Source organism: Bubalus bubalis, chromosome 22, assembly GCF_019923935.1.
Source record: "Bubalus bubalis isolate 160015118507 breed Murrah chromosome 22, NDDB_SH_1, whole genome shotgun sequence".
Classification (NCBI taxonomy): Eukaryota; Metazoa; Chordata; class Mammalia; order Artiodactyla; family Bovidae; genus Bubalus; species Bubalus bubalis.
The window spans coordinates 29,547,221-29,573,867 of NC_059178.1; the positions used below are offsets into that span (position 1 = coordinate 29,547,221).

Sequence of the window (26,647 nt, forward strand, 5' to 3'; positions counted from 1 at the left end):
ATTTAGCAATTAGAGTGAGGTTAGATAAATGCCATGTGGCCCCTGTTAACCACTGCAGCAACACTAAAAGCCCTAAGGCAGAAAACATGCTTCCGATTAGGCTAATTCCCGGAAGGCTGAGAGAGTAAAGGCCCACGAGGCCCAAATTTCTAAATTATTACAGAAGTTATTTAGCTTTGGGGACTTTTCCCTAATTAAAAAATTTAAAAGTCAAATATCAATATCAAATATTTATCAAGATACGTGTTTCTCAAGACTTTGGTAAGCATGCTGGAAATACTTTAAGGATTTTTCTTTGATCAAAGTCAGAATTTTTGTCTAAATGAAGCATACAATTTCACTCCTTTTGGTCTCAAAAGTCCAAGCAATAAGAGCACTTTTGTAATCAGGCTTAACAAAATCCAAGCACTTCAGAAAATCAATCAAATCAAAATCAAGGTCATCAAAAATGACTCTAAAAATTAACCAAGCCTCAGGCCTGCACCACAGGACTTCCTCCCTACGAAGTGGACAACGGGCAAGTCAAGTGCAGAGACGTCACAGAACAGGAGATTCATTGAATAGCAAAGGACTTTTTTGGGTTCACACATAAGCCACTGAAGGCCGTGTCTGCAGGGCCTCCCTATGGGGAGCACTTGTTCTTGGGGAGAACTGGAACACAGCATGGAAGACAATCAGGTTTGAGGATCTGATACTAAGGACTAGAGTGTCCCTCAATGTCTGGTCTTCTCATTTCCAGCATTCAGGTCTGGAAACCTCTGCTGCTGTCAGCGTATCCCCTCCACAAACACAAAAGTCCATGCTGTCTTTCCAAAGTCAAACACTTGAGGCAAGCATGGGCAAAAGAAGAGGGGATGGGGAGATGTCTTTGTTGCCTTTTAGTAATGTTTCTGAGTCTAAAAATCCATGAGTCTATGTCAGTAATGTGTGTTAGTCAATGACTGACATGTGTGTGTAAGTCGCTCAGTCGTGTCCAACTCTTTGTGATCCCATGGCCTGCAGCCCGCCAGGCTCCTCTGTCCATGGAATTCTCCAGGCAAGAATACTGGAGTGGGTTGTCATTCCCTTCTTCTGGGTGTCTTCCTGACCCAGGGATCAAACTTGGGTCTCCTGCATTACAGGCAGATTCTTTACCATCTGAGCCACCAGGGAAGCCCCATGTCAGTAATACAACATTCTATAATGTGATCAGTAATATAAGTGTTAAGTGTTAGTCGCTCAGTCGTGCCCGACTCTTTGCGACCCCATGGACTGCAGCCCTCCAGGCCCCTCTGTCCATGAGATTTTCCAGGCAAGGATACTGGAGTGGGTTGCCATTTCCTTCTCCAGGGGATCTTCCCAACCCAGGCATCGAACCCGGGTCTCCGAATCTCCTGCAGGCAGATTCTTTACCATCTGAGCCACCAGGGAAGCCCCATGTCAGTAATACAACATTCTATAATGTAATCAGTAATATAACATTCTAGAACGCTATTAATTCTGCATGATGCTCTTACGGGGGGAAGAGATGACTTCACCACCTTTTGTGGCGTCATCACCCACCTTCTCTTCAAAGCCGTGTCTCTCACCAGTCCCACCACTTCCTCTCCACATAACCCCACTTGCTAAGGTCTCTGGGCTTCTCTTGGAAAACAGGGCAGGCTCACAAGCAGCCATTTTCATGTGTATGAAGTGCAGTTTAAAGCCTGAAAAATCCTAGAGCCTGAACTTTTTTCAAATGACTGAAACTGGTATCAACATGAAAGCCAGCTTTTAGTGTGGATGAGTTTGGGACAGGTTATACGTTTCTGGGTGTGGTTTCCAAGGACTGGTTTCAACTCTCCCCTGCAAAACACATCCCTTTATAAGCTGTACAACCTCTACCCTGACACAAACTGAACCCAGCTGCTCAAAAGCACATTATCAGCCAGAAGACCCAGTCAGCGAACACCACCTCTCACCCCTAATGGGAAAGGGCTCCAAGCACATATTCTTTTGACCAAGGGTCAGCAGCATCGTTTTTAAGGTCTGTATATCCATATAAGAACTCTGGATGCCAAGAGATAGCGGTGGAAGCAAGCATGTGTAAGGCTCCAAACCGGAGCTCACAAACCTAGCTTCCAGTTTGATTTCCAGGCCACCACAGAGCTGTCCAAAGCGTGTTGCGTTCTGAAAGTAAGACTTCACCCAACAGTAAACATGCTGACTGGACTTTTGTTTACTTTGCACACTTGAAAATGGGGTCAGAAAAATAAAGGAGCTAATTAGAAATACAGCACAAAGTGGGCTTTCTGCAAAAGAGACTAAAAATAATGATAAAAATGTATCGAGTCTTTTCAGAAGGGACTGCAGTAAGCAGTGTGGTTTTGGTTTTTGTGGCTCTTTCTAATCATGGTCTGCGGGGTGTACTTGTCTTTGAGCAACTCTCAGATGAAATACAACCAGCATTTGTTTCTTCACGTACAAGGGGATTTCTAGACTAATGGCTTTCCAGAGGTTCCCCGGATCCTGCATGTGCGTGGGTGGGAGAAGGTGAACCTTGATGCTCAGCCCTCATCCTACCCCCGCAGCTCTGTGGCCATGTGCTCTGTATTTGCAGATTCTTCGTATGTTCATTGGCAAGAAAGATTTTGATGCTAACAAAAAAATCCCGAAACTGTTGGACTTGATGATATCTAAGATCATTCCTATTTCGAATAAAGGTATAAGGCGCCAAAGGAGCTACCAAGTAATATCTACTAAACTGGTTGTGAAATTATGCCCACACTGGCTCTGAAATTTACTTAACAAGTTTGAATAATGGGACAATGGTTTCTATTATATAAGTGTAAAAAATGTTTTTGTTCTATTCCTCTTTACAAGAGATTCTATTACTCAACCCAAGTGACTAAGTAACTCCTGATTCTTTTGAAAAATTTTCAGAACTTGCGCATTTTACTACCCAGTTTCTGTTTCTTAATGGAATCCAGGATGTCACTTTGACAAACTGTATTTCCATGATGTGTGCTGTGTGTTTGGAAGAGTAAAGGCATTGTCTAAATATCCTTGATCCATGATATATGTATAAGCAAAGCTCCTATAATTCACCCACACAAACAACTCTGAACCTATTTCATACCAAAATCTGTAACTCTACTTTCCCTCTTACAGAAGGGACAAGTGTTTTAGCTGGATAAGGAAGAGTTTGCTTAATTGACATTGACCTGTGTGAACTGTATAGAAATATTTTAACCTTAATTTCCAAATAGTCCATTTTCTTTGCACACATGCAGCCCTTTCAGCTTGAACTTGGTCAAAGGAAAGTACTTTTTTCTCAGGCCTGGGGACAACTCGCAGGGTGTGGTGAGCCCGCTCTGTAGTCCACACATCTGCCAGCACCCCACCTCCATCCACACACCCCAGCCCCTCAGCGCACCTCGTCTTCCAGTCCTCCTCCGACTTGGACCTGTTCTTGCGGGCCGCTCTCTGTTTCTCCTCGAGTCGCTTTTTTTCTTCACTAGCTTGATCTAGAATCAGCGTAGCAGTGAAAAAATGGTTATTGTACAAGCAGAGGCCGCCCGGGACAGCACCTGGCACACTCACTCCACGGAGGCAGGTGTTAGCACAGCCGCCCTTTATCAGAACACAAGCACCCCAGTCCCGGCATGTCAAAACTGAACACAGCCCAAGCCGCTGAGAGGTGATGCTGGCGTCCAGGACCTCTCACCTCCTTCCACAGCCTCTGTGTTTACCCAAGGAGCCTGCTTATTCTGAAGGCCTCAGAAGTCATGTTAAAATGCTTCCCTGATGGTCCAGAGGCTCTGCACTTGCAATGCAGGGGGCCCAGGTTCAATCCCTGGTCTGGGAACTAGATCCCATATGCCACAACTAAAAGATCCCACATGCTGCAACTGAGGTCTGGCAAATAAACAAACATGTGCTTAGTCACATCAGTCATGCCTGGCTCTGTGCCACCCTATGGACTGTAGCCCGCCAGGCTCCTCTGTCCATGGGGTTCTCCAGGCGAGAATACTGGAGTGGGTTGCCATGCCCTCCTCCAGGGGATGGATCTTCCTGACCCAGGGATCAAACCCAGTCTCCTATGTTTCCTGCACTGGCAGCAGGCTCTTTACCACTAGCATCATCTGGGAAAAGTAAAGCTTGCTCAGTCGTGTCCGATTCTTTATGACTCCAAGGACTATAGCCCGCTAGTCTCCTCTGTCCATGGCATTCTCCAGGCAAGAATACTGGAGTGGGTTGCCATTCCCTTCTCCAGGGGATCTTCCTGACCCAAAGATCGAACCCAGGTCTCTTGCATTGGCAGGCAAATTCTTTACCATCTGAGCCACCAGGGATGCCTTGTGCTAACACCTAAAATGCTAACATGTAAGATGCTTGTGCGAACATATAAAACGTTAAGCCCTAACAGACTAAAACACAGACAGTGACTGGGAGTAAGGCAAACCATCCCCCTCAAAGAAATCCACCTTCCCTGGAGCCAGGCACGTTACCTATCTCCCCGTTCTCCATGGCTCTGATGTCAGGCCGCAGCCTGCAGTCTGTCTTAGGAATCACGCTCTCCATCTCCTTGTCTACTTCATTCAAAACCATTGCAAAGCTAGTAAAATTGTACATCTAAAAAGAAGAAAATGTTCAAATTAACATGTACTGGAGGTTAATGCAGAATGAAACCCTGAGGCTAGAAGATTCGACAGGGATCCCCCTCTCTGTTCTAGGGTGATGATGGCCAGCCTCTCTGCGCCCACACATCTCCATGTTTTCACCCGGGTCTGTGCCAGCTGTGGGAGTCTGTCTCAAGGAAACCCCCCGGGTGACATTCACCACCATCAGCTCCAGGGAGAACTACGAGCCAAACCAACAGTCTCCATTCCACATGAAAAGTCTCACTTGGATCTGGCTGCATCACCATGCACTTAAAGAGAGTCGATCTTACTCCTCAGTAAGTGTAGAGGAAGCCCCTCAAAGGCCCACACCCGTATGTATGGAGGAAGCCCCCCAAAGGCCCACCCCAAGGCATCTCGGCCAGACACCAGGAGGCCTGGGAGGCAGCAATGCCAAGTCCTGGGGGGGGAACCACAGAGGGATGACTGAGGAGCAATTCGATGACCCGCCTCTCACCCCCGCCCTCCTCCTGGTTCTGTCCAGGCCGGGGAAAGAACGCCATCAGATCCAAGTAAACAGGAGGCCTTACCTGGGCTGAGTTCGGAGGCCGCGGGGCTATTCGCCACAGGAGAACGCTCCCGGGGATGACGAACACGCTCTCGGAATCTGGCATTGGCATTTCATCTGACTCCTCAGAAGCGCTCACCTGGAAGAGCCAACAGAGGAACAAAACTGAAACGTTTTAAAAAGATCGTACTTAACAACCGTGAATATTCACTGGAAGGACTGATGCTGAAGTTGAAGCTCCAATACTTTGACCACCTGATGCAAAATGCTGACTCACCAGAAAAGACCCTGACGCTAGGAAAAACTGAGGGCAAGAGGAGAAGGGGGCCGGGGGGCGGCAGAGGATTAGACGGTTGGATGGCATCACCGACTCAATGGACATGAGTTTGAGCAAACTCTGGGAGTTACTGAAGGACAGGGAAGCCTGGCATGCTGCAGTCTATGGGGTCGCAGAGAGTCGAACATGAGTTAGTGACTGACCAACAGCAGCAACAAATTGTAAAATAAGCAGTTTTCACTGTGCAGCATTAGAATGTAACCTCATGAGTGCCAGGGCACTGTGTCTTTCTCGTTCTCGCAGCCTCACCTTTCGATCCAGGCCAGGAAGCCAATAAACGTGGGCCGAGTGACCGAGTCCATGCTGTGAGCCTGTGTCGCGTCACGGTTAGGGGCTATGAGCATGCAAGGCCTTCCCATCCCCACTGTCGTCATCACCTGTTACTGTTTAATATTTTTAAAGCTTCTTTTAAAATCCAAAATAACTCATTTAAGTAGTTCGTGGAACATTATGAGGGCAAGGTTAAATTCTTGGAGCATTTAACTAAATTTATCAATGACCCAAACCAGCAGGGATCCTCAAAGTATTCAATCAAAAGATGTTAAGCTAAAAAAGAAAGCAGCATTTCCACTAGCTGCCCGCTCCCTCCCCTTCCCCAGCAGAGCTATGCCAGCAGCTCTCTGTATATTTAGTCCTTACGTAACTGGCCCATAAAGTTTTATATATAAAGAATTTAAGCCTCTGGAAAGTGAAGTCATATTCCCAATGTCATTGTTACCAAATCTAGAACTACTGGCTGAGACACTGAATTTTAAAAACAGCAACCAGGAGGGGACGACGCTGGTGACAAGCTTCGCCTGGCATCTGACTATCCTCAGGAGCATCAGAAACCCACAGTGGCCGAGGCCCTGGGAGGCGAGATTAGACACAGGGAGAGCATGAGGGTGCCTTCTCCAAGGGGCAAGGCCCTTCTGTCTACAAAGATTGACCGGGGCTTTATGGGACATGAGGGAGGTTTTCTGGAATTTCCCCAATGCCTTCTGCTGTACTGAACCCCACTTCTGTAAGGGGAGAGCGAGGCTCTGCCTCTTGCAAGCAACACAGCGGGGCGAGGGGAGCCGGGAGCACAGAGCCAGGCCGTGATGCTCAAAGAGGACGGGACCTGAGCTGTCTTCACCTGGGGCCCCTGACCTCTGTCAACTGCTCTGACACGAGGGTGCTATTACTGTCTCCATTTTACAGATGAGGCGCTGCGGCAGAGAGAGGGTAGGGATCTGCCTAAGATCAAACCACTCAGAAGCGGAGGAGGCAGAATTCCAAGCTGAGCTCGTGCTCTGATCCCTGATGCCCGTTACTGGAAAGTAACCAGTCCTCCAACGCTTCCTGTGCAAACAGGTGCAACCTCTCTCTAGCTCAGACTCCACTGAGCAGTCCAGCCTCCCAGGGTCCTGCAACAAGAAGCTGTGGCCTCACAAGGGGAGAGTCTAAGGTTGAACTGTCCCGTTAGGAGGAAGCTTCATAAGAGGAGGATGGCCGTCCAGCAACGATTCCCTTAACTGCGATGTTCTCAGCTCCTGGGATCTCGGATACAGAGGAGGGCAATAACACTGCTGTCTGCATGAAAACCCACGTGATTATTCTGGGTGTAAATATTCAGAAGCGCTCAACTGCTAACGCACATAAACAGAAGGAGGGTAAGAATATTTGTCTCACTAAGATGAACTCCAACTTTCCAAAGCGATGTGAATTCAACACTGCGTGTATAACTGCACAGCACACACCCATACTCCATGGGAGAGTATCCCAAGAATCAGTAGCAAGTCCGATCATCTGTTCATTATTGTATAGCACATGGAACTCTGCTCAATGTTATGTGCCAGCCTTGATGGGAAAGGGGTTTAGGGGAGAACAGATACATGTATATGTATGGATGAATCCCTTTGCTGATCACCTGAAACTGTCACACCATTGTTAATCGTCTATATCAAAGTCACTCAGTCGTGTGTGACTCTTTGCGACCCCATGGACTGTAGCCTGCCAGGCTCCTCTGTCCACAGGGATTCTCCAGGCCAGAATACTGGAGTGGGTAGCTGTTCCCTTCTCCAGAGGGTCTTCCCAACCCAGGGATCGAACCCAGATCGCCCACATTTCAGGCGGATTCTTTACTGTCTGAGCCACAGGAAAGTCCAAGAATACTGGAGTGGGTAGCCTATCCCTTCTCCAGCAGATTTTCCCGACCCAGGAATCCAACTGGGGTCTCCAATTGGCTTTACCCAATACAAAATGGTTTTGCTGTTAAAAACAGTAACAACAACAACAAAAACAACAAAAAAAAGTCAAGGAGAAACATCAGACGCACGGCACCAAGCGTAAAAGGTAACGCTGTGACCCACTATCGGGCCACCATCCAGGATCCCCTCGACACCATCTTCTGGGATTGTTTACCTGTTTGCTGTTCTTCTTCTCCTCAGTATTTTTCTTATCATTTTTTTTGTAAGCATCAAACGTGGCTGGGTCAACACTGTACAAACACTCTGTCCATTTCCCGTAGAGGGCTCGGAGCTTCTTTTTGCTGCCAAAAGAAATCGATGTTAAGCCAACAATTAAACCAGTGTCTCAGGGTAACTGAATATTATCATAAACTCAAAGTATTGGCTGCTCGGTCATGTCCAGCTCTTTGCGACCCCATGGACTGTAGCCCACCAGGCTCCATGGAATTCTCCAGGCAAGAGTGGAGTGGGTAGCCATGCCTTTTCTCCAGGGGATCTTCCACACCCAAGGATAGAATCTGAGTCTCCTACATTGCAGGAAGATTCTTTACAGTCTGAGCCATTAAGGAAGCCCCTCTTTTCATAAATAAAGATGGTTACAAATCAGATTCTTTAAAGAAAGATATTTCTTGCAGAAGAGTTTTTCAATTTACTGAAATGCTGTTTCCTAGATAACGGCAGGAAACCTAGACAGCATGTTAAAAAGCAGAGACATTACTTTGCTGACAAAGTTCTGTCTAGTCAAACCTAAGGTTTTTCCAGTAGTCATGTATGGATGTGAGAGCTGGACTACAAAGTAAGCTGAGCACCAAAGAACTGATGCTTTTTAAGAACTGATGCTTCTCCCAACTGATGTTGGAGAAGATTCCTGCGAGTCCCTTGGACTGCAAGGAGATCAAACCAGTCAATCCTAAAGGAAATCAGTCCTGAATATTCACTGGAAGGACCGAAGCTGAAGCGCCAATACTTTGGCCACCTGATGCAAAGAACTGACTCACTGGAAAAGACCCTGATGCTGGGAAAGATTGAAGGCAAGAGGAGAAGGGGACGACAGAGGATGAGATGGCTGGATGGCATCACTGACTTGGTAAGTTTGAGCAAGCTCCAGGAGTTGGTGATGAACAGGGAAGCCTGGTGTGCTACAGTCCATGGGGTCACAAAGAGGCAGACACGACTGAGCGACTGAACTGAGATAACAGCAGATTTTCTTTTTCTTCCTTTTAAAAATTTTTTGGCTGAACCACACAACATGTGGGATCTTAAGTTTCCCAACCAAGGATCGAACCTGTGCCCCCTTCAGTGGGAGCATGTAGTATTAACCACTGGACCACCAGGGAATTCCAGTGTTGGCAGATTTTAATAACAACACTTTACTTAGTGAACAACACCTATACTAGTCAACATTTAAAATGGAACTTTACCTTTTATCTTGAATGTAGCCTTCGACTTTGTGTAATTCTTTACCAAAAAGGCCGCATGGCTTAAAATTCAACACACATTTGTCCCCAGTCCTGTAAAGGAGACAGTGAGCTTGGGTTATTGTTCAACACAGAAGCAGCAGCAAAGAACAGTGACTCTCTGGCAGCACCTGCTGTTTACTGATTTTCTAACTCACACCAGGCTCCACACAGAGAGTATCATAATTAACCCATAATCAGTACTGAACCCACCACAAAGAAAAAGCAAGGTTCATAAAAAATAAGTGAGCTGCTGCTATGGAATGAATGTCTGCCTACCCCCCGTCCCAATTCATATGGTGAAACCTTGTCACTCATGTAAGGCGGGTAATCCGGTCCTAAGGGTGGAACTGAATGGATGCATGCTCTTTGAATAAGAGACTTTGGGGAGATGATCCTTCCCTCTGCCATGCGAAGATTTGAGAAGATAGCCAACTTCAAACCAGGAAGAGGGCCTTCACCCAGCACTGAGTCTGCCAGCACCCTGACCTGGGCCTCAAGTCTCCAGAAGCATGAGAAATAAACGTCTGCCCTTGAAGCTACCTGGCTCACCATGTTCTGTCTCCACAGCCCGAGCTGACTAGGACACGGGCCTAGGCTCACAGTAGGATTTGAATCCACCTCTTTCCAACTCTCCTGTCTCTCCTGTCGCCTGTCCCCATGTGAACAATACAAGCTAAACGTGTCAGCATGATGAGCTGAGGGAGGCAGGAATGAAGATTCCCTGAGGCTGCCGAAGCTCTGAGTTCACCAGTCTTCCATAACTAGAGACTTAAAAATATAAACTCTATTCATTAAGGACTTCCCTGGCGGTCCAGTGGTTCAGAACCCAAGGTAGAGGACATGGGTTTGATCCCTGGTCCTGAATATTCTACGTGCCATGCAGCAACTTAGCCTGGGAGCCACAGCTACTAAATTCTGTTCATTAAATGGACTGGCTTCAGTTTACCACAGTTACACTGCCTGGTTCTTAAGTTGTCATTAGACTCTACTAGGATTTTTTTTTTAATTTACCCATATATACAGAACTTTTAAAAATGCTTTATACATATATTCTTGGCCGAGCTGCAAAGCTTGTGGAATCCAAGTTCCCCAATCAGGGATTGAACCCAGGCCTTCCACAGTGCGAGTGTGGAGTCTTAACCACTGGACTGCCAGGAAACTCCTTGCAATGCAATGCACTTTTTTGGCCACACCACATGGCATGTGGGATCTACAATCCCGGACCAGGGATCAAACCCAGGCCCCCTGCAGGGGAAGTGCGAAGTCTTAACCACTGGGCTACCAGGGATGTCCTCTACTAGAACTTTTACACAAAGACTACCAGACCCCTCTGATGCAAATGAAGGGGCGGGAACGATGAACCGGCTCACTTGTGGTTTGTGATCTCCACGTTGCCGTACTGCTCAATCCAGAGCTTTCCCACGATGATGTTGTGCACACAGCACGTAGGATTCGTCCACGTATATGCTTCATTGTGTCTAGGAAACAAAAAGAAAGCCAAAGCCCAAAGAAGTGAGAAGTGTTAGTCTGTTTAAAAAGCACCTCTGCCTCAAATGCCATGACTCAGGATAACCTATCAGACTGCTGGAGAGCACTCAACTCTAAGACTATAAAAACTGATGTTAATCCCAGTAAAACAGGTATCATCTGGTTAATTCTTATTGTTTCTTAAAAGGATGCAAAAACTTAAAACAAAACTATGCTTCTACCAAACTCCAAATTAAACTATGTATATAATCATCTTAAGTCTTCAAAAGTTTGGTGAAAACATAATAAATTAAGTTAGAGGTAGAAAAGAAAAATGGTCTATTTGGTACTTTCCACCTTGCCAAAAGGAAAAACTTGTGTATGTGAGTAAGTTTCAATTTTACACAATCTTTGCTTTTGAAAACATTCATTTTACATCTTCGTACACTTATGCTTAAATGTATTTTTAATTCAAAAGCAGTAAAATTCACTTTTCTGAGTGTTCTCTAGTTCTGTGAGCTTCAGTGCATGAGTAGATCATTGTAACTAGTACCACAACCACAAATTCCATCACACCCTCCACAAATTCGCTCATGCTGACCCTCTATGGTCAAACCTTCCCCCACCTGGAATTCCTAAACAACTCATCTGTTCTCCATTGCAATAGTTTTGCCTTTTCCAGAGTGTCATATAAATGGGATAATATACCATGTCACCTTTGAGATTAGCTTCATTTGTATAATGCATTTTAAATTCTATGTATCAATAATTTGTTCTTATTTCTGAGTAGTATTCTACTATATGAATGTATCACAGTTTAACCATTTACTCACTGAAGCATGCTGGGTTGCTTTCAGTTCTTGGTGATTTTAAGTAACACTCCTATAAGCATCTGCACACGGGTCTTTGCAAAAATACACCTCTCTGTTTCTCCAGAGTAAATGCCTACGAGTGCACTGCTGAATCATTTGGTTAACACAAGGTGAACTCTGTAAGAAACAGCCAGACTGTTCTCCAGAGTGGCTCTACTCTTTTACCAGATCCCCCAGTAATATATGAGATTTCTGGCTGCCCTGCATCCTAGTCAGCACTTGATACTGTCAGCTCTAAAAATTCTGATTTTAGACATTCTAATAGGTGTGTAGTGGGCTCTCACTATGATTTTAATTTTGCATTTCTCTAATGACCGAGGCTGTTGAGCATGTTTTTGTGTGCTCATTTGTCATTCATATATCTCTTTGGTAAAGTATCTGTTCACATCTTTTGTCCAATTTCTTACTGGGTTGTCTGTTTTCTTACTGTTTTGAGAATGCTTTATACATTCTAGATACAAGTCCTTTGTTGATAAATGATTCACAAATAATGTTTATCCATCTCTAACTTCTCTCTTTGTTCTCTTAAGAGTGTTTTTCACTGAGCAACAGATTTTTATAAAATCTAATTTATCAATTTTGTCTCTTCTAGATTATCCTTTGGTATTATAAGATGTCATTGCATAACCCAAAGTCATAAACATTTTCTCCTGTTTTCTTCCAAAAGCTTAAAGCTGTACATTAGATTTTAGCCTATGATCTATGTTGGGATCATTTTTGCTTAGGGTGTGAGGTGTAAGTTGAGGTTCATTTTTTAACACATGCATGTGGAACTGTTCTCACACCATTTGTGGAGAGGACCACCCTTCATTACTGAACAGTGCTTTCTTTCACCTTTGTGAAAAATCAGTGGACCATGCTTCTGTGGGTCAGTTTTTGGATGCTATTCTCTGTTCCACTGATGTATGTGTCTGTCTTTCTGTCAATACAACAGTCTTGATGGCAACACCTTCACTATAGTCTTAAAATTAGGAGGTGGGAGTCCATCATTCTGTTCCTCCTTTTCAGAACTATTTTGGCTACAGTGTTTCATTTATCTTTCCAAATAAATTTTAGGATCCACTATCTCTTGATCTACCAAAATTCATCCTGGGACATTTAAATTTGGATTGTGTTAATACACACTGTTTATAGATCAATTAAAGGAGAACAAACATATGAATTACATTAAGGATTCCAAGCACAGTGAGGCATGGTAGACTCTCCATTACCCAGATAGCCTTTGATTCCCATAACCAGGGTTTTATAGCTTTCAGCCGTGGATCCTGTACATATTTTATCATCTTTATTCTGCTATTGAGTCTATCCCAGCTATTACATTTGTTATTGTATTTTTTCAGTACTAAAATTTCCAAAAATACTTCAATTTCTTGGCTTCAATGTCTTTCTATTCATTTTAAGAGTGTTCATCTTTATGTCATGGAGTATAACAGCAGCTTTAAATTTGGAGGCAAATTTGAAATGCAAAATTTAAACCAAGCTTTAAAATCTTTGATACAAATTTCAATATCTGAGTCACTCTAGGATTAAAGCCTGTTTATTATTTTTTCTCCTTCTCCTTCTTTTTCTCATATAAGGAGGTCATAGAGTATTTGTCTTTCTCTGACTTATTTCACTCAGCATAATGTCCTTGAGGTCCAACCATGTTGTTGCAAGTGGCAAGATTTCATTCTTTTTTATGGCTGAATAATATTCGTGTATGTGTGTGTACCTCAATTTCATTATCCATTCATCTAATGATGGATACTTGGGTTACTTCTGTTATCTTGGCTGTTGTGTGGAACAGGTGTATATATATATATATTAATATAATATAACACATTATACAGGTATAATATGTATAATAATGTCATGGGAGTGCAGATATCTTTTTGAGATAATGTTTTTGTCTTCTTCGGCTAAGTATTCCAAAGTGGAATTGCTGGATCACGGTAGTTCTACTTTTAATTTTTTGAGGAATCTCCAAATTGTTTTCTATTGAGACTGGACCAATTTACATCTGCCAACCATGCACAAAGGTTCCCTTTCACTGTGGTTTGATTTGCATTTTCTTGATTAATGACATACAGTATCTTTTCATTCCTGTTGATCATCTGTATGTCTTCTTTGAAAAAAATGTCCATTCAGATCTTTGGCCCATTTTTTAATTACTTTCTTTTGCTCTTGAGTGGTATGAGTTCTTTATGTATTTTGGATGTTAGCCTATATGATTTGCAAGTATTTTCTCCTATCCAGTAGGCTGCGTTTTCATTTTGTTGATGGTTTTCTTTACTGTGCAGAAGCTTTTTAATTTGATATAGTCCCACTTATTTATTTTTGCTTTTATTCTTTTTGGTGTCAGATTCAAACATCATTGCCAAGACCTATGTCAAGGAGTCTACCACTTATGTTTTCTTCTAGAAGTTTTATGACTTTCAGTCTTATGTTCAAGTTTGTTATCCGCTTTGAGTCAATTTTGTGTATAGAATAAAACAGTGGTCCAGTTTCACTCTTGTGCATGTGTCTGTCCAATTTCTCCAACACCACTGAGAAGACTGTCATTCCACTGTATATTCTTGCCTTCTTTGTTTAAATTAATTGACCCTACTTGCATGGACTTATTTTTTGGGCTCTCTAACTCTGTTTCACTGATTTATATATCTGTTTTAATGTCAATATCATATATTTTAATTACTATAGCTTTGTAATACAGTTTGAAATCAGGGAGCATGATGCCTCCAGCTTTGTTCTGCTTTCTCAAGACCGCTTTGCCAATTTGGGGTCTTCTGTGATCCCATACAAACTGTAGCACTGTCTTCTTTAATTTGTGCAAAAAATGTTATTGGAATTTTGATTGAGACTGCACTGAATCTGTACACTGCTTTGTACAGTATGACAAAGTTTAACAGTACTTTTTCAATCCATGAGCACAGAATTAACAATTTTACTTACAATTGCATCAAAAATAAAAAAACCTAGAAATAAATTTAAGCAAGGATGTGAAAGACTTGTATATTGAAAATGGAAAGACGGTAATGAACAAAACTGAAGACGACACAAATAAATGGAGAGATATTTCATGGCAATCTTTTTTCTATCGCAAAAGAAGAGAACTTTCAACTAACCTAATGCCTAAGATGTGCCAATGTGATTGTTATTTCAATATTTCTCAAAGTGAGTTCATTGTAAAAGATGATTAAACAAGGCATTATTACCATGATAATGTCATGGACTGATTAACTCCACTTAATCTTAAAATAGATCTACATAAAACCACTGTCATATATCAAGTTAAACTGTTTACACATACCTAGGCTGATTAACCATGGCTGTTGCCACATTTCTCAAATTCTTTTACATGACAGTAGAAAATTTATGTTTTATAAAAGCAGCTTTGGTTTTCTCCAGCTTTTGAACAACAAGGTCAGGTCTGCGTGTAAGTGTATATACTAATGAGTCGGACACAACTAAGCGACTTCACTTTCACTTTTCACTTTCATGCACTGGAGAAGGAAATGGCAACCCACTCCAGTGTTCTTGCCTGGAGAACCCCAGGGACGGGGGAGCCTGGTGGGCTGCCATCTATGGGGTCGCACCGAGTTGGACACGACTGAAGTGACTTAGCATAGCATAGGTACACACGAAATGAGTAAAACGTATGATTCCAACTCACTCAAGAAGCTCCAACGTGATGGTTCCTTTGGGTTCTGCTTCTACGCTCTTCCCCCAGAACTTCAGTTTGGGATAGATTGAGCCATGAAAGATGAAATCATTGTTTAATCCTTCAGCATGAAATGCACTAATGGGTGGGTGATGGCTGACCTGCTCAGAGATGAGTCTGAAACCAAGGTCATCTCTTAAGATTAAAAAAAAAAAAAAAGGTAGTGTTATAATACACTCATCACAAAAGATATACATTATTGTCATTTCAGTCTGAAAGCAATGCTAATATATATACCATGTGTAAAATATACATCAGAAGCTGCTGTACAGCACAGAGGGCTCAGCTTGGTGCTCTGTGATGAGAGGTGGGAAGGGGAGTACGGGGGTGAGAGGGAGGCTCAAGAGGAAGGGGATATATGTATACTTATAGCGGAGTCATGTTGTTGTACAGCAGAAACCAACACAACATTGTAAAGCAACTATGCTTCAATTAAAAATAAATCTTTTTAAAAAGCAATGTTAAAGTATTAAGGAAATGGATTTGACAAACTGAACAATTCTTTATTATCATCCTGATGAAAAGGACAATACATGAGAAACTGCAAAAATGCATCCCAAACAACTAAAGCCAATGTTATTTTACATCGAGCTACTTAAACACATTAAAATAAGGAATACCCATGAACTGACAATACTAGCCATGTAAATTTAAAACGTATCATCCCATTTTATACTAAGAAGAATCTAAACTGTTTCCTTTTCAAACATCTAGGGAATAAATGAGATCAAAACTTGTGGACCAAGAGAAAGATTCAGAAAAACAAAAGCCAAATGAATTCTCTAACCGTGTGTAAAGAAGCAAGCGACTGCAGGCAGACAGTACTGCACCCTTAGATACATTCACTGCCTCTATGCCAACAATCTAAGTTTATGCTAATACATTTTATACAGTTATTTTTTAAAAATCTATCCTAATGGGCCACATAAGTAGAAAGGATGATAGCTAATCCTGCAAGATCAGGAATACTGAAATTCTTGTATTTACTTTTAATAATGGTCCACTTTATATATGCTTTCATACTTTTGACAGTCTCTAAAATAACATCACAGAAACAAACATCAAAGTTGTTACCTTTTCTCCAGTCTTACAAAATGTTGGTAAATGCTCAAAAAATACCCATTTTCACTTGAAGAGCTATGTAAATCATGCAAATTCAACTATCCGCCTGGAATAGAGTGGAAGATCTTACCGAACTAACTCGTAAGTCTCTCCCAGGAGTGGGTTGAAAGGCTTTCCAGTGCGTTCCCACTGCGAGGCAACAGCGGAGACAGCAAATGCAGCCACACACTGGGGGGCAGAGCGTGAGCATAGGTTAAAACCAGCCCCGCTGGCTCCTCACTCTTTCAGGAACTGAAATTTTGCTGAAGACAGTAATTTACAAAATGATTCTGCGGAGTTTAATTATGTTGCATGTTTAAGATGGCTTAATAAGCAAACTAATAAACCAATCTGGATATTCAGAATGAAAATGACTCTGAGTCTCTTCCTGTAAGTCATCCCAACTGTGGTTTTTATAAATATACTCACAGTGTTATAAATACTCTCAAGGACTTTAAAAAAAGACTCTCACATCTGACATTACTTTTAATTCCTTTAAAATTTCTAAAAAGTACACCACCAGATGGTAAAGAATCTGCCTGCAATGCAGGAGACTCAGGTTTGATCCCTGGATCTAGAAGATCCCCTGGAGAAGGGAATGGCAACCCACTCCAGTATTCTTGTCTGGAAAATCCCATGGACAGAGGAGCCTGGTGGGCTACAGTCCACTGGGTTGCAAAGAGTCAGACATGCCTAACACTTTCACATCCCTTTTAGGATGGGGTGAAGAGATAAAACCAAACAAATTGGTATCAAGTCCAGTGAGGTTGGGAAAAGCTGCTTTACATACATGGAAGGACACAAGACTCCATTTAGAATGCTATTGCTTTGTTGGAAGGAGAACAATGTATCCACTCTCCCTATGTCTAGTCCATCCATATATATCACATGAATATTTCCCTTCAAAAAAAAAAAATCAAGAAGTACAATTCCTTCTTGTCCTCTTTTTTAACCTATAGTAGTATGTGCATATTTATATAAATACATAAGCATAAATACACTTATTTATATATGTGTATACATGTCTTCCTAGAAACACTCTGAGAAGTCTGAAAGGCTGAATTGTCTTCCCCCAACACAATGCCACTTTCTAAAACAATGACTCAGAAACAGCTCACTAAACTCAGGTTTGGTTTTGGACCTTTTTGCTTTCTTCCAATCTTCATTGGTCTGCGGAAGAAACACAGATGACACTCCAAACATGCTATGTATTAATAACATTTCCTAACCTCGCATTAAACTTAACATGAATTCTGTGCGTGTAGGTTGGGGGCGGGGAGGTAGGGGAGGTGGCAGAGAAGACCTTCCAAGACTTCAGTCTTTCCCAGGGCTTGGCGACACGCACCTGCATCCTTTCCACAGGATCAGCGAGCGAGCTGGCCTTGTGGATGAGGTATGTATGCTCCATATATTCAGTGAGTCGCTGGAGGAAGCTCAAAGGCTCATTAAATATAACTGGCATGGTGATCTTGGAGAGTTCCTAGTGAATAAGAAAATGGAAACTGATGTCCAAAATACACAGTAAACCTACATGCTTCCATCTCGACATAACATGTTCCTGGAAAGAAAGTCACAGAAAACAGCGACCCATGAAATTTAATTAGCATTAGTTCAATTTCCTAAGTCTTCCCAGACCGTCTAACCATGTGGAATATACTGTTCTAGGCCTTGAAGGAAATACAAAGACTACCCAGACGTTCTTCCTTGGCTTCAAGGAGCCTGCAGTCTACTAGTGATCACTGAGATGATGCCTGTTAATAAGTCTGCCTCAGATCAGAATTAGCAAATGACAAATAAAGGTGATGGGGACGAAAGACCAAACATCTCCACATTGGGCTAGGAAGCTACCACACAGACCATTTTTTGTGGATGATTTTTCAAAAGAACTTCAGACTGCTTTTCACAGACAATACTGAGGTTTTCTGAGCACATCCATATACATTATGAACTAGGGTGCTAGATGGCTCATGTATATTTTACAGAATAGATATTAAATTCTGTCTGATAGAATGACACAATCATGTAGACTTCCAAGAATAATTTAATGACTGGGAGGGGTCCTCTAACCTCAATTGCAACCTTTCACCTCTGTTTATCTGGGCTTCCCTGGTGGCTCAGACGGTGAATCCGCCTGCAACATAGGAGACCTGGGTTCAATCCCTGGGTCGGGAGATCCCCTAGAGAAGGGAATGGCAACCCACTCCAGTATTCTTGCCTGGAGAACTGCATGGACAGAGGAGCCTGGTGGGCTACAGTCCATGGGGAAGCAAACAGTCGGATACAACCTAGCAACTAACACTGTCACTTTCCCTACCATATCCTGCCAGCAAACAGCAGCGCCATAGGATCTTTAAAAAAAATTCATTAGGTAACAAACTTATCTTGGTTTTCTCTAGATTATTCTGATAATCTTCCCAACCTTCCACCTATCATTATTTACCTTTCTCGTGGGAATCAGGTCTTTCATGAAACCTGCTAAAACCACGATCATGTGAACAACCCCAAGGCACCATCCAGGTGGAATGCCACCTGCTTCCGCCCACCCCTCTAAACATCTACATTCTTACAGATGTGCACAATTAATCAAGTGACCTTCACAAAACTACAACCAGCATGTGCACACGCACACACACACACACCAGAAGCTCATTTATTATCATAAAATACTGCAGAATGCAGACAGATGTAGCAGCTCAATGTAATGAAAAGAAATGATAGGTTTACACTGCCTCTCTGGGAAGACAGAAGAGAACAGGAATGTATAAGGAGATAAAGAACAGAAGGCTCTTTTCTATGTGACACCCTGAGATCTTGGTAAATGCAGAAATTCACTGGTGGGCCAAGTCAAGAAAGCGGGGACTGCCAAGGCTTGTCTTAACTGAGATGTCTCAGACTCTCTCTCTTTTACTTAAAATACCTTCATGGGTTTTTTCTTTTTTTTTTTCTTTTTTTAAAAAAAAAAGGAATATGCAATGCTCAGTAATAGAAGTAAAAACATGAAAATGCTCCTTTCCTTAGAGGCAAAGCATCAACAACAGTTTGGGGTACACTGCTGTGTATTTGCACACATGTGTGTACATGTGTGTACACATATACCTTACTGGGTTTTTTAAATGCATGGCATCTGCTATGTGTACTGGTTCATTTACTTGCCTTTTTTGCTGTCCTTGTGTTTGGAGGTCTTACGCACACGTACAGTACATCCCTAAGTCTGTCAAGTTCTTTGTAATCCCTGTGCTATTCAGTGGTTAAGACATCAGAATCAGGCTGAGCTCCATGACAGGCTCTCTCATTCAGCAGTCATGCAACTCTGGCCAAGTTAAACTCTGCCAGCTTCCTTACAATACCATGGCATTAATCTAACAACGTATATAGCATAATCTACTAAAAGCATTCTTCTAAGACCAATACTTGCAAAACACTTAGACTAGTTTGGGCACATTAGCAAATGCAACATTTATTCATTAAAAAAATTTTTTTAAGTCTATATATATATAGAAGGGAATGGCAACCCACTCCAGTATTCTTGCCTGGAGAACCCCACAGATGGAGGAGCCTGGTAGGCTACAGTCCACAGTGTCGCAAAGAGTCAAACACAATTGAGCAACTTCACTTTCACTTTCATATATAGCTATACCATGAACAAGTTAATATTTTAGAACATGAGCAAATATGGTTTTAAGGTAAATTTCTATAAGTGGGTTTTTTAGGTCAAAGGTATGCACTCATTTAAAATTTTTGTCATTACTACCAAGCTGAATGCCTTCCAAAAACCCTTTATTCTATTTGTACTCCTACTACTGCTGCCTGGAAGTCACATTTTCTTTTAACATCAAAGGGAGGAGCAGTACTTCCAATCTGTTCATTCAATCATGGTCATTTTCTTTACAGAAAAATTTAACTGAAGGATAGTCAAATATTGAATGGGGCTAAGTAGTTCACTTTTAACTCTAGATGAAGATTAAAAAACAGAATCCTAAACATAAACATTAGGGAGTATCAGACCACCTTACCTTACCTGTCTCCTGAGACAGCTGTACACAAGTCAAGAAGCAGCAGTTAGAACGACATGGAACAAATGCCTGGTTAAAAATTGAGAAAGGAGTACAACAAGGCTGTATAATGTCACCCTGCTTATTTAACTTATATGCAGAGTACATCATGAGAAGGCTGGATGAATCACAATGCGGAATCAAGACTGTAGGAAGAAATATCAACAACCTCAGAAATGGATAAATTCCTGGAAAAAAACAACCTACCAAAATTGAATCATGTAGAAACAGGAAATCTGAACAGACCAATTACTAGTAAAGAGACTGAGGCAGTAATCAAAGACCTGCCAACAAACAAAAGTCTAAGACCAGATATCTTGACTGGTGAATTCTGCCAGACATTTAAAGTAAAATTAATACTGATCCTTCTCAAACTATTCAAAAACAGAAGAGGAGGGAACATTGCCAGTCGTTTTACAAGGTCAACATTCAGTTCAGTTCAGTTCAGTCACTCAGTCGTGTCCAACTCTTTGCGACCCCATGAATCACAGCACGCCAGGCCTCCCTGTCCATCACCAACTCCCGGAGTTCACTCAGACTCGCGTCCATCGAGTCAGTGATGCCATCCATCCATCTTATCCTCTGTCGTCCCCTTCTCCTCCTGCTCCCAATCCCTCACACCATCAGAGTCTTTTCCAATGAGTCAACTCTTCACATGAGGTGGCCAAAGTACTGGACTTTCAGCTTTAGCATCATTCCTTCCAAAGAAATCCCAGGGCTGATCTCCTTCAGATGGACTGGTTGGATCTTCTTGCAGTTCAAGGGACTCTCAAGAGTTTTCTCCAACACCACAGTTCAAAAGCATCAAAGGTCAACATTATCCTGACACTAAAACCAGAGAAGGACAAAGGCAGACCCAGAAAAGAAAATTATAGGCCAATATCCACTATGAACACAGATGTAAAAGAAAACATTACCAAGCTGAACTCAACAATACATTTAAAGGGTCATATACCATGATCAAGTGGGATTTATTTCTGAGAAGCAGGATGGTTCAACACAAGCCATTAGTAAAATGAAGAATAAAAATATATGATCATCTCAACAGATGTGCAGAAAAAGCATTTGACAAAATTCATCCTTTCATCGTAAGTTCTAGCCAGAGTACTAATGCAAGAAAAAGAAAATGCATTCAAATCAGGAAGTAAGAAGTAAAATTATCTCTGTTTGCAAATGATATTATAAATAGAAAACCCTAAAGACTCCACCAAAACACCACTGGAACCAATATGTGAGTTCAGTGTGCTGCAGGGTACAAAACCAACTTACAACAACCAGTTGTGTTTCAATACACCAAGAATAAGCTATCAGAAAAAGATATGAAGAAAGCAATCCCATTTACAATATCATCAAAAAGAATAAAATACCTAGGAATAAATTTAACCAAGGAGGTGAAAGATCACACTGAAAACTGTAAGACGTTAACAAAAGAAATCACAGAAGACAGTAATAAATGGAAAGATATTCTGTACTCATGGATTACAAAAGTTGTTAAAATGTCCAGACTACCCAAAGTGATCTAGCCGATGCAATCCTTATCAAAATTCCAATGGCATTTTTTCACAGATAAAACAAAAACAATCCTGAAATTTGTATAGGACCACAAAAGACCTTGAATAGCCAATCTTGAGAAAGAACAACAAAGCTGGAGGCATCAAGCCTCCTGATTCCAAACTATATCACAAAGATATACTAATCAAAATAGTACAGAACTGGCATAGAAATGGACAGGTGGATGAATGGAATAGAGAGCCAAGAAATAAATCCATGCATTTATGGTCAATTAATTCTTGCCAAGAATACACAATGGAAACAAGCTAAATGTCCATCAATGGATAAAGGATCAAGAAAACATGGGTGTGTGTGTGTGTGTGTGTGTGTGTGTATCTATATGTGCACATACACATGAATATTACTTGGCCTCACAAAAGGAAATTTTTCCATTTATGACAACACAGATGAAACTGGAGGTACTTATGCTAAGTGAAATAAACCAGTCAGACAAATATGGCATTGTATCACACATAGGCGAACCATAAAAAAAAAAATACTGAACCAATAAAAACATAGTAGAAAGTCATTGCCTAAGGGCTTCAGGGTGGGGAAATTAGGCAGAAGTTGGTAAAAGTGTATGAACTTTCAGTTATAATATAAATAAGTCCTGAGGAGCTACCACATAACATGGTAGACAACTGATAATGCTGTTTTGTATAAATGAAAGAAGAGTAGAACTTAAATGCTGTCACCAAAAAAAGCTACACATGTGAGGGGCTGGGTGTGTTAATTAGCTTGATGGGGGAATCCTGTCACAATACAGCCAATCGTCTTGATACAGACTTTAAATATTTGTCAACTGTACCTAAAAAAAAAAAAAAAAGTTCACCAAGATGGTCTCTTTTAAAGCAACTTGACCATACAAAGTACACATATAGAAATAAAATTCTATCTTTCTAGAAACTTTTCACACTCCCAGGAGTGTAGATTCGATCCCTGTTCAAGGGAACTAGATCCCACATGCTGCAACTAAAGATCCCGCCCAGTCTAATCAATTAGTTAATGTTTAAAAACATAGAAGTCTTGTTATAGCCAATCCTGACCTGGAATGCCCTCCTCACTTCCCTTAAGTATCTCCTCCCCAGCAGAACTTCAAAGCCCAGCTCAAGCCTCTCCTCCTTGATTTCTCACCTCTCCCAGCTCCTGGAACACAATCTGTATTGTACAAGTGAGCATCTGATCACAGATTGGATGACCTGCTGCTATGTCAGGGGTACTAACCAGCACAACTTGCTAAGTACCCAGTGATACAATTCCCGAGGGAAGGGTAATAGCTCATACTTGCCTGTGTCCTCATCCCCTCAGAACAGAGCACAACACAGGTGCACCTGCCCCCATGAGCTCCTGTGTATTCCCACTGCCCCGAGTTTACTCCGATTCGGGCATTTATCACAAAGCACGAGCCTCTCTCAACTCGTTCACTGGAATACAAACTCCCTGAGCTCAGAAGCCTCTTGTTGAATGATGCACACTAGTTCACATGGGAAAATGTGTGAAATAATAGGTTACAACGCAACATGTTTAAAAATATTTTGTAAACTGTATGTTATATAAACAAATATTAGAAGGTAGCGGTATCAAAAAGTTAACAGCGGTTGTCTCTAGGAGCTGGAAGTCCAGGTAATCTTGATGATCTTTGCACTTTCCTGTATTTTCTAAATTTCCTAAAAGGGACATTTATTTCTCTTACAATCAGGGGTAAAACAAGAGATACAATTTAAAAATCTTAACACTTTCAGCCTGGCCAAAGGAAGGGATGGGGAAGCTGACAACCTCGAACCACCGAAGGTGGACCACCTTAGGACACACAGGCTGACTTCTGCTAGTCATAAAACAGACAAAAGAAATACAGTGTATCTGGCATGATGGAAAAGGAGGATCAGCTAGATACACTCAGCATGGTCCAGTCCTGGGGTCCAGGGACAGCAGAGGGTTGTGGCTGAAAGAATGCCTTCTGAATAGAGGGCACAGCAGTGGCTGCCAGGGCTGGGTGCGGGGAGCTGCTCATTCAGGGATGCAGAGCATGGGCCATGTGAGACGAAAAGAGTTTTGTGGAGAGATGGTGCTGACGGCTGCACAAGGATAATGCACAAATGTCACTGAACTGCACTCTTACAAACAGCTAAAATGGTAACCATTACACCATATGTATCCTATAACTTGAAAAGAACAAAAGAAAAGAATGGAAAAAAAAAAAAAAAAGAATGGGCTGAGAGCACACGCCCCTGCTACCTAATGCCTGTGTCACTTCACCAAGTGGGGACTTCGCTGTCGGGATTAGATTAGTTCACACAAAACACTCACAACAGTGCCAGGCATACATTAAGCGAGCAATACATGTCAACTACAGGATCGTTACTGTTAATAGAACATGCAAGACTGCCAAGTCCCCCAAGGTTGTGAGGAGGCAAGGTGGCTTCAAAGGCTGGGATACCTTGTCCTGCCACCTGGCAGCCGAGCTGCAGAAGCGCCACCCTGGGGGCAGCGTGACTTGAGTTCTGAGCTTAAAAGGTGAGGGAGTGAGGGAAGGACACCTCTTTCCCCCCTCCTCCCCGCCCCAGCCGGGAGGCATCGTGTAGTCCCACCAAGGCTCTCTGTCTGGTCCAATCGCCAAGAAGACAGGGGCTTCACCAGGGCAGCGATGTGAGCCCTGGCCCTTGATGGTATGTGACATGAGTGATGCCATTTCTGGCTCTGCTCTCGTTTCTACATTTTGCTTTGTGGTGCACATTAGCAGGGTGAGGTTTAAAGGAATTTTAAAAGGATTTATTCAGTAAAGGAATGAAGAACTTTACCTGGAAGTTTGAATTTGAACTTTTCCCCCTAAACATACTAGAATGACTATTAAACACTCACTGAGGGAACAAAAGATATGCCAATGGGTGGCACCTGTTGCTTTCATGATGATGGTGGGCTTCCCAGGTGGCTCTACCGGTCAAGAATCCACCTACCAAAGCAGGAAGTGCAAGAGATGCGAGTTCGATCCCCATGTTGGGAAGATCCCCTGGAGTAGGAAATGGCACCCCACTCCAGTATTCTTGCGTGGAAAACTCCATGGGCAGAGGAGCCTGGTGGGCTACCATCCATGGGGCCACAAAGAGTTGGATATGACTGAGCACACACATACACACACACACATAATTATTGTGGCTCGGGGTGTCCCTCATACCTCAGTCGGTAAAGAATCCACCTGCAATGCAGAAGACCTGTTCGATTCCTGCGTTAGGAAGATCCCCTGGAGAAGGAAACGGCAATCTACTCCAGTATTCTTGCCTGCGGAATTCCATGGACAGAAGAGGCTGGCAGGTTACAGTCCATTGGGTCACAAGAGTTGGACATGACTTAGCGGCTAGACAACAATGACAGAGACAGATGGGAATCCAGGCCTAGGGCCTTAATCTTTTCTCTCTATAGTATGCATTGCCATACCCTCACATATATATTCCTGAGAGAATAAACAAGCAAGAATGGGACAGTCACAAGCCTGATAGATACTGGCTATTCAGCACCTGTTGGTTAGACTTCATATGAAGCAGCAAGTCAATGAAAGACTGTGGTGTCAACTCTGGAGACCAAGTTACAAAGGACATGGTTTTATCATCCATTCAATGGGCAGATTCCTTTTTAATCATTTGAAAAGCTCCAAATTCTAAAAGAGTCTTTAAATCCAATTTTGTAATCAAGAATAATTTAAACACCTTCCCCCTGCTTCTTTCAGTAATTCAGAATGCATTCAAGCAAATGAAAAGGCAAGCTTGTGGCCCAGGTAACAGGGAGTGGAAGGGACAGAAAAAGCCCCGATGGAACATACAAATATAGATCCAGACAATAGTAAAAACCTCCTCGACTGCGTAGAACAGTCTAACAGATTATTTAAAATACAGCAATGAACTTGCAATTTTTTTGCTCTATTAGTCTGTAATTATTATTAAACTTGGAAGGAAAGTTGTAACCAACCTAGACAGCATATTAAAAAGCAGACATTACTTTGTCAACAAAGGTCCATCTAGTCAAAGGCTATGGTTTTTCCAGTGGTCATGTATGGATGTGAGAGTTGGACTATAAAAAAAGCTGAGTGCCAAAGAATTGATGCTTTTGAACTATGGTGTTGGAGAAGATTCTTGAGAGTCCCTTGGACTGCAAGGAGATCCAACCAGTCCATCCTAAAGGAGATCAGTCCTGGGTGTTCATTGGAAGGACTGATGTTGAAGCTGAAACTCCAATACTTTGGCCACCTGATGCAAAGAACTGACTCAATGGAAAAGACCCTGATGCTGGGAAAGATTGAGGGCAGGAGAAGGGGACGACAGAGGATGAGATGGTTGGATGGCATCACTGACTCAATGGACATGGGTGTGGGTAGACTCCGGGAGTTGGTGATGGACAGGGAGGCCTGGAGTGCTGCGATTCATGGGGTCGCAAAGAGTCGGACATGACTGAGCGACTGAACTGAATCTTACAATTATTTTAATTGCTTAAATTTAAATTTATATAATGGATATATAATGAAAAACGTGGCAATACAAATTATATTTCACTCCCTCTTGGAAATTCACAGAGACACCATTTTTACTTACAAGACAATGAAGTTTGGTACTGGATTCTCTAGATGCTGTATACAACCAATGAATAGGGTATATATTCCAGTAATAGGAAAAGCAACAATGCATATTATGAAGGTCAAGTTTCAGGAAGAAACATGAGCTAGAATGCTTTTATCACTGAAAGCTTCAGTCAGCTGGAAAA

General features: G+C 42.3%; 1 protein-coding gene across 8 annotated transcripts in view; it reads right to left on the reverse strand.

Moving 5' to 3' along the window:
* Positions 1–26,647, reverse strand: part of OSBPL1A (oxysterol binding protein like 1A) — a 228,221-nt gene that overhangs the window by 2,273 nt on the left and 199,301 nt on the right. For all 8 annotated transcript variants that reach the window (XM_025273327.3, XM_044934859.1, XM_025273328.2 and 5 more), the window contains 9 exons: positions 17,641–17,775; positions 16,387–16,484; positions 15,147–15,329; positions 10,526–10,633; positions 9,117–9,206; positions 7,871–7,997; positions 5,171–5,287; positions 4,470–4,593; positions 3,395–3,485 (listed from right to left, as the gene is read on the reverse strand). In XM_025273327.3, the coding sequence (XP_025129112.2) occupies positions 3,395–3,485; positions 4,470–4,593; positions 5,171–5,287; positions 7,871–7,997; positions 9,117–9,206; positions 10,526–10,633; positions 15,147–15,329; positions 16,387–16,484; positions 17,641–17,775 (1,073 nt within the window). The remainder of the gene's footprint in view (positions 1–3,394; positions 3,486–4,469; positions 4,594–5,170; positions 5,288–7,870; positions 7,998–9,116; positions 9,207–10,525; positions 10,634–15,146; positions 15,330–16,386; positions 16,485–17,640; positions 17,776–26,647) is intronic.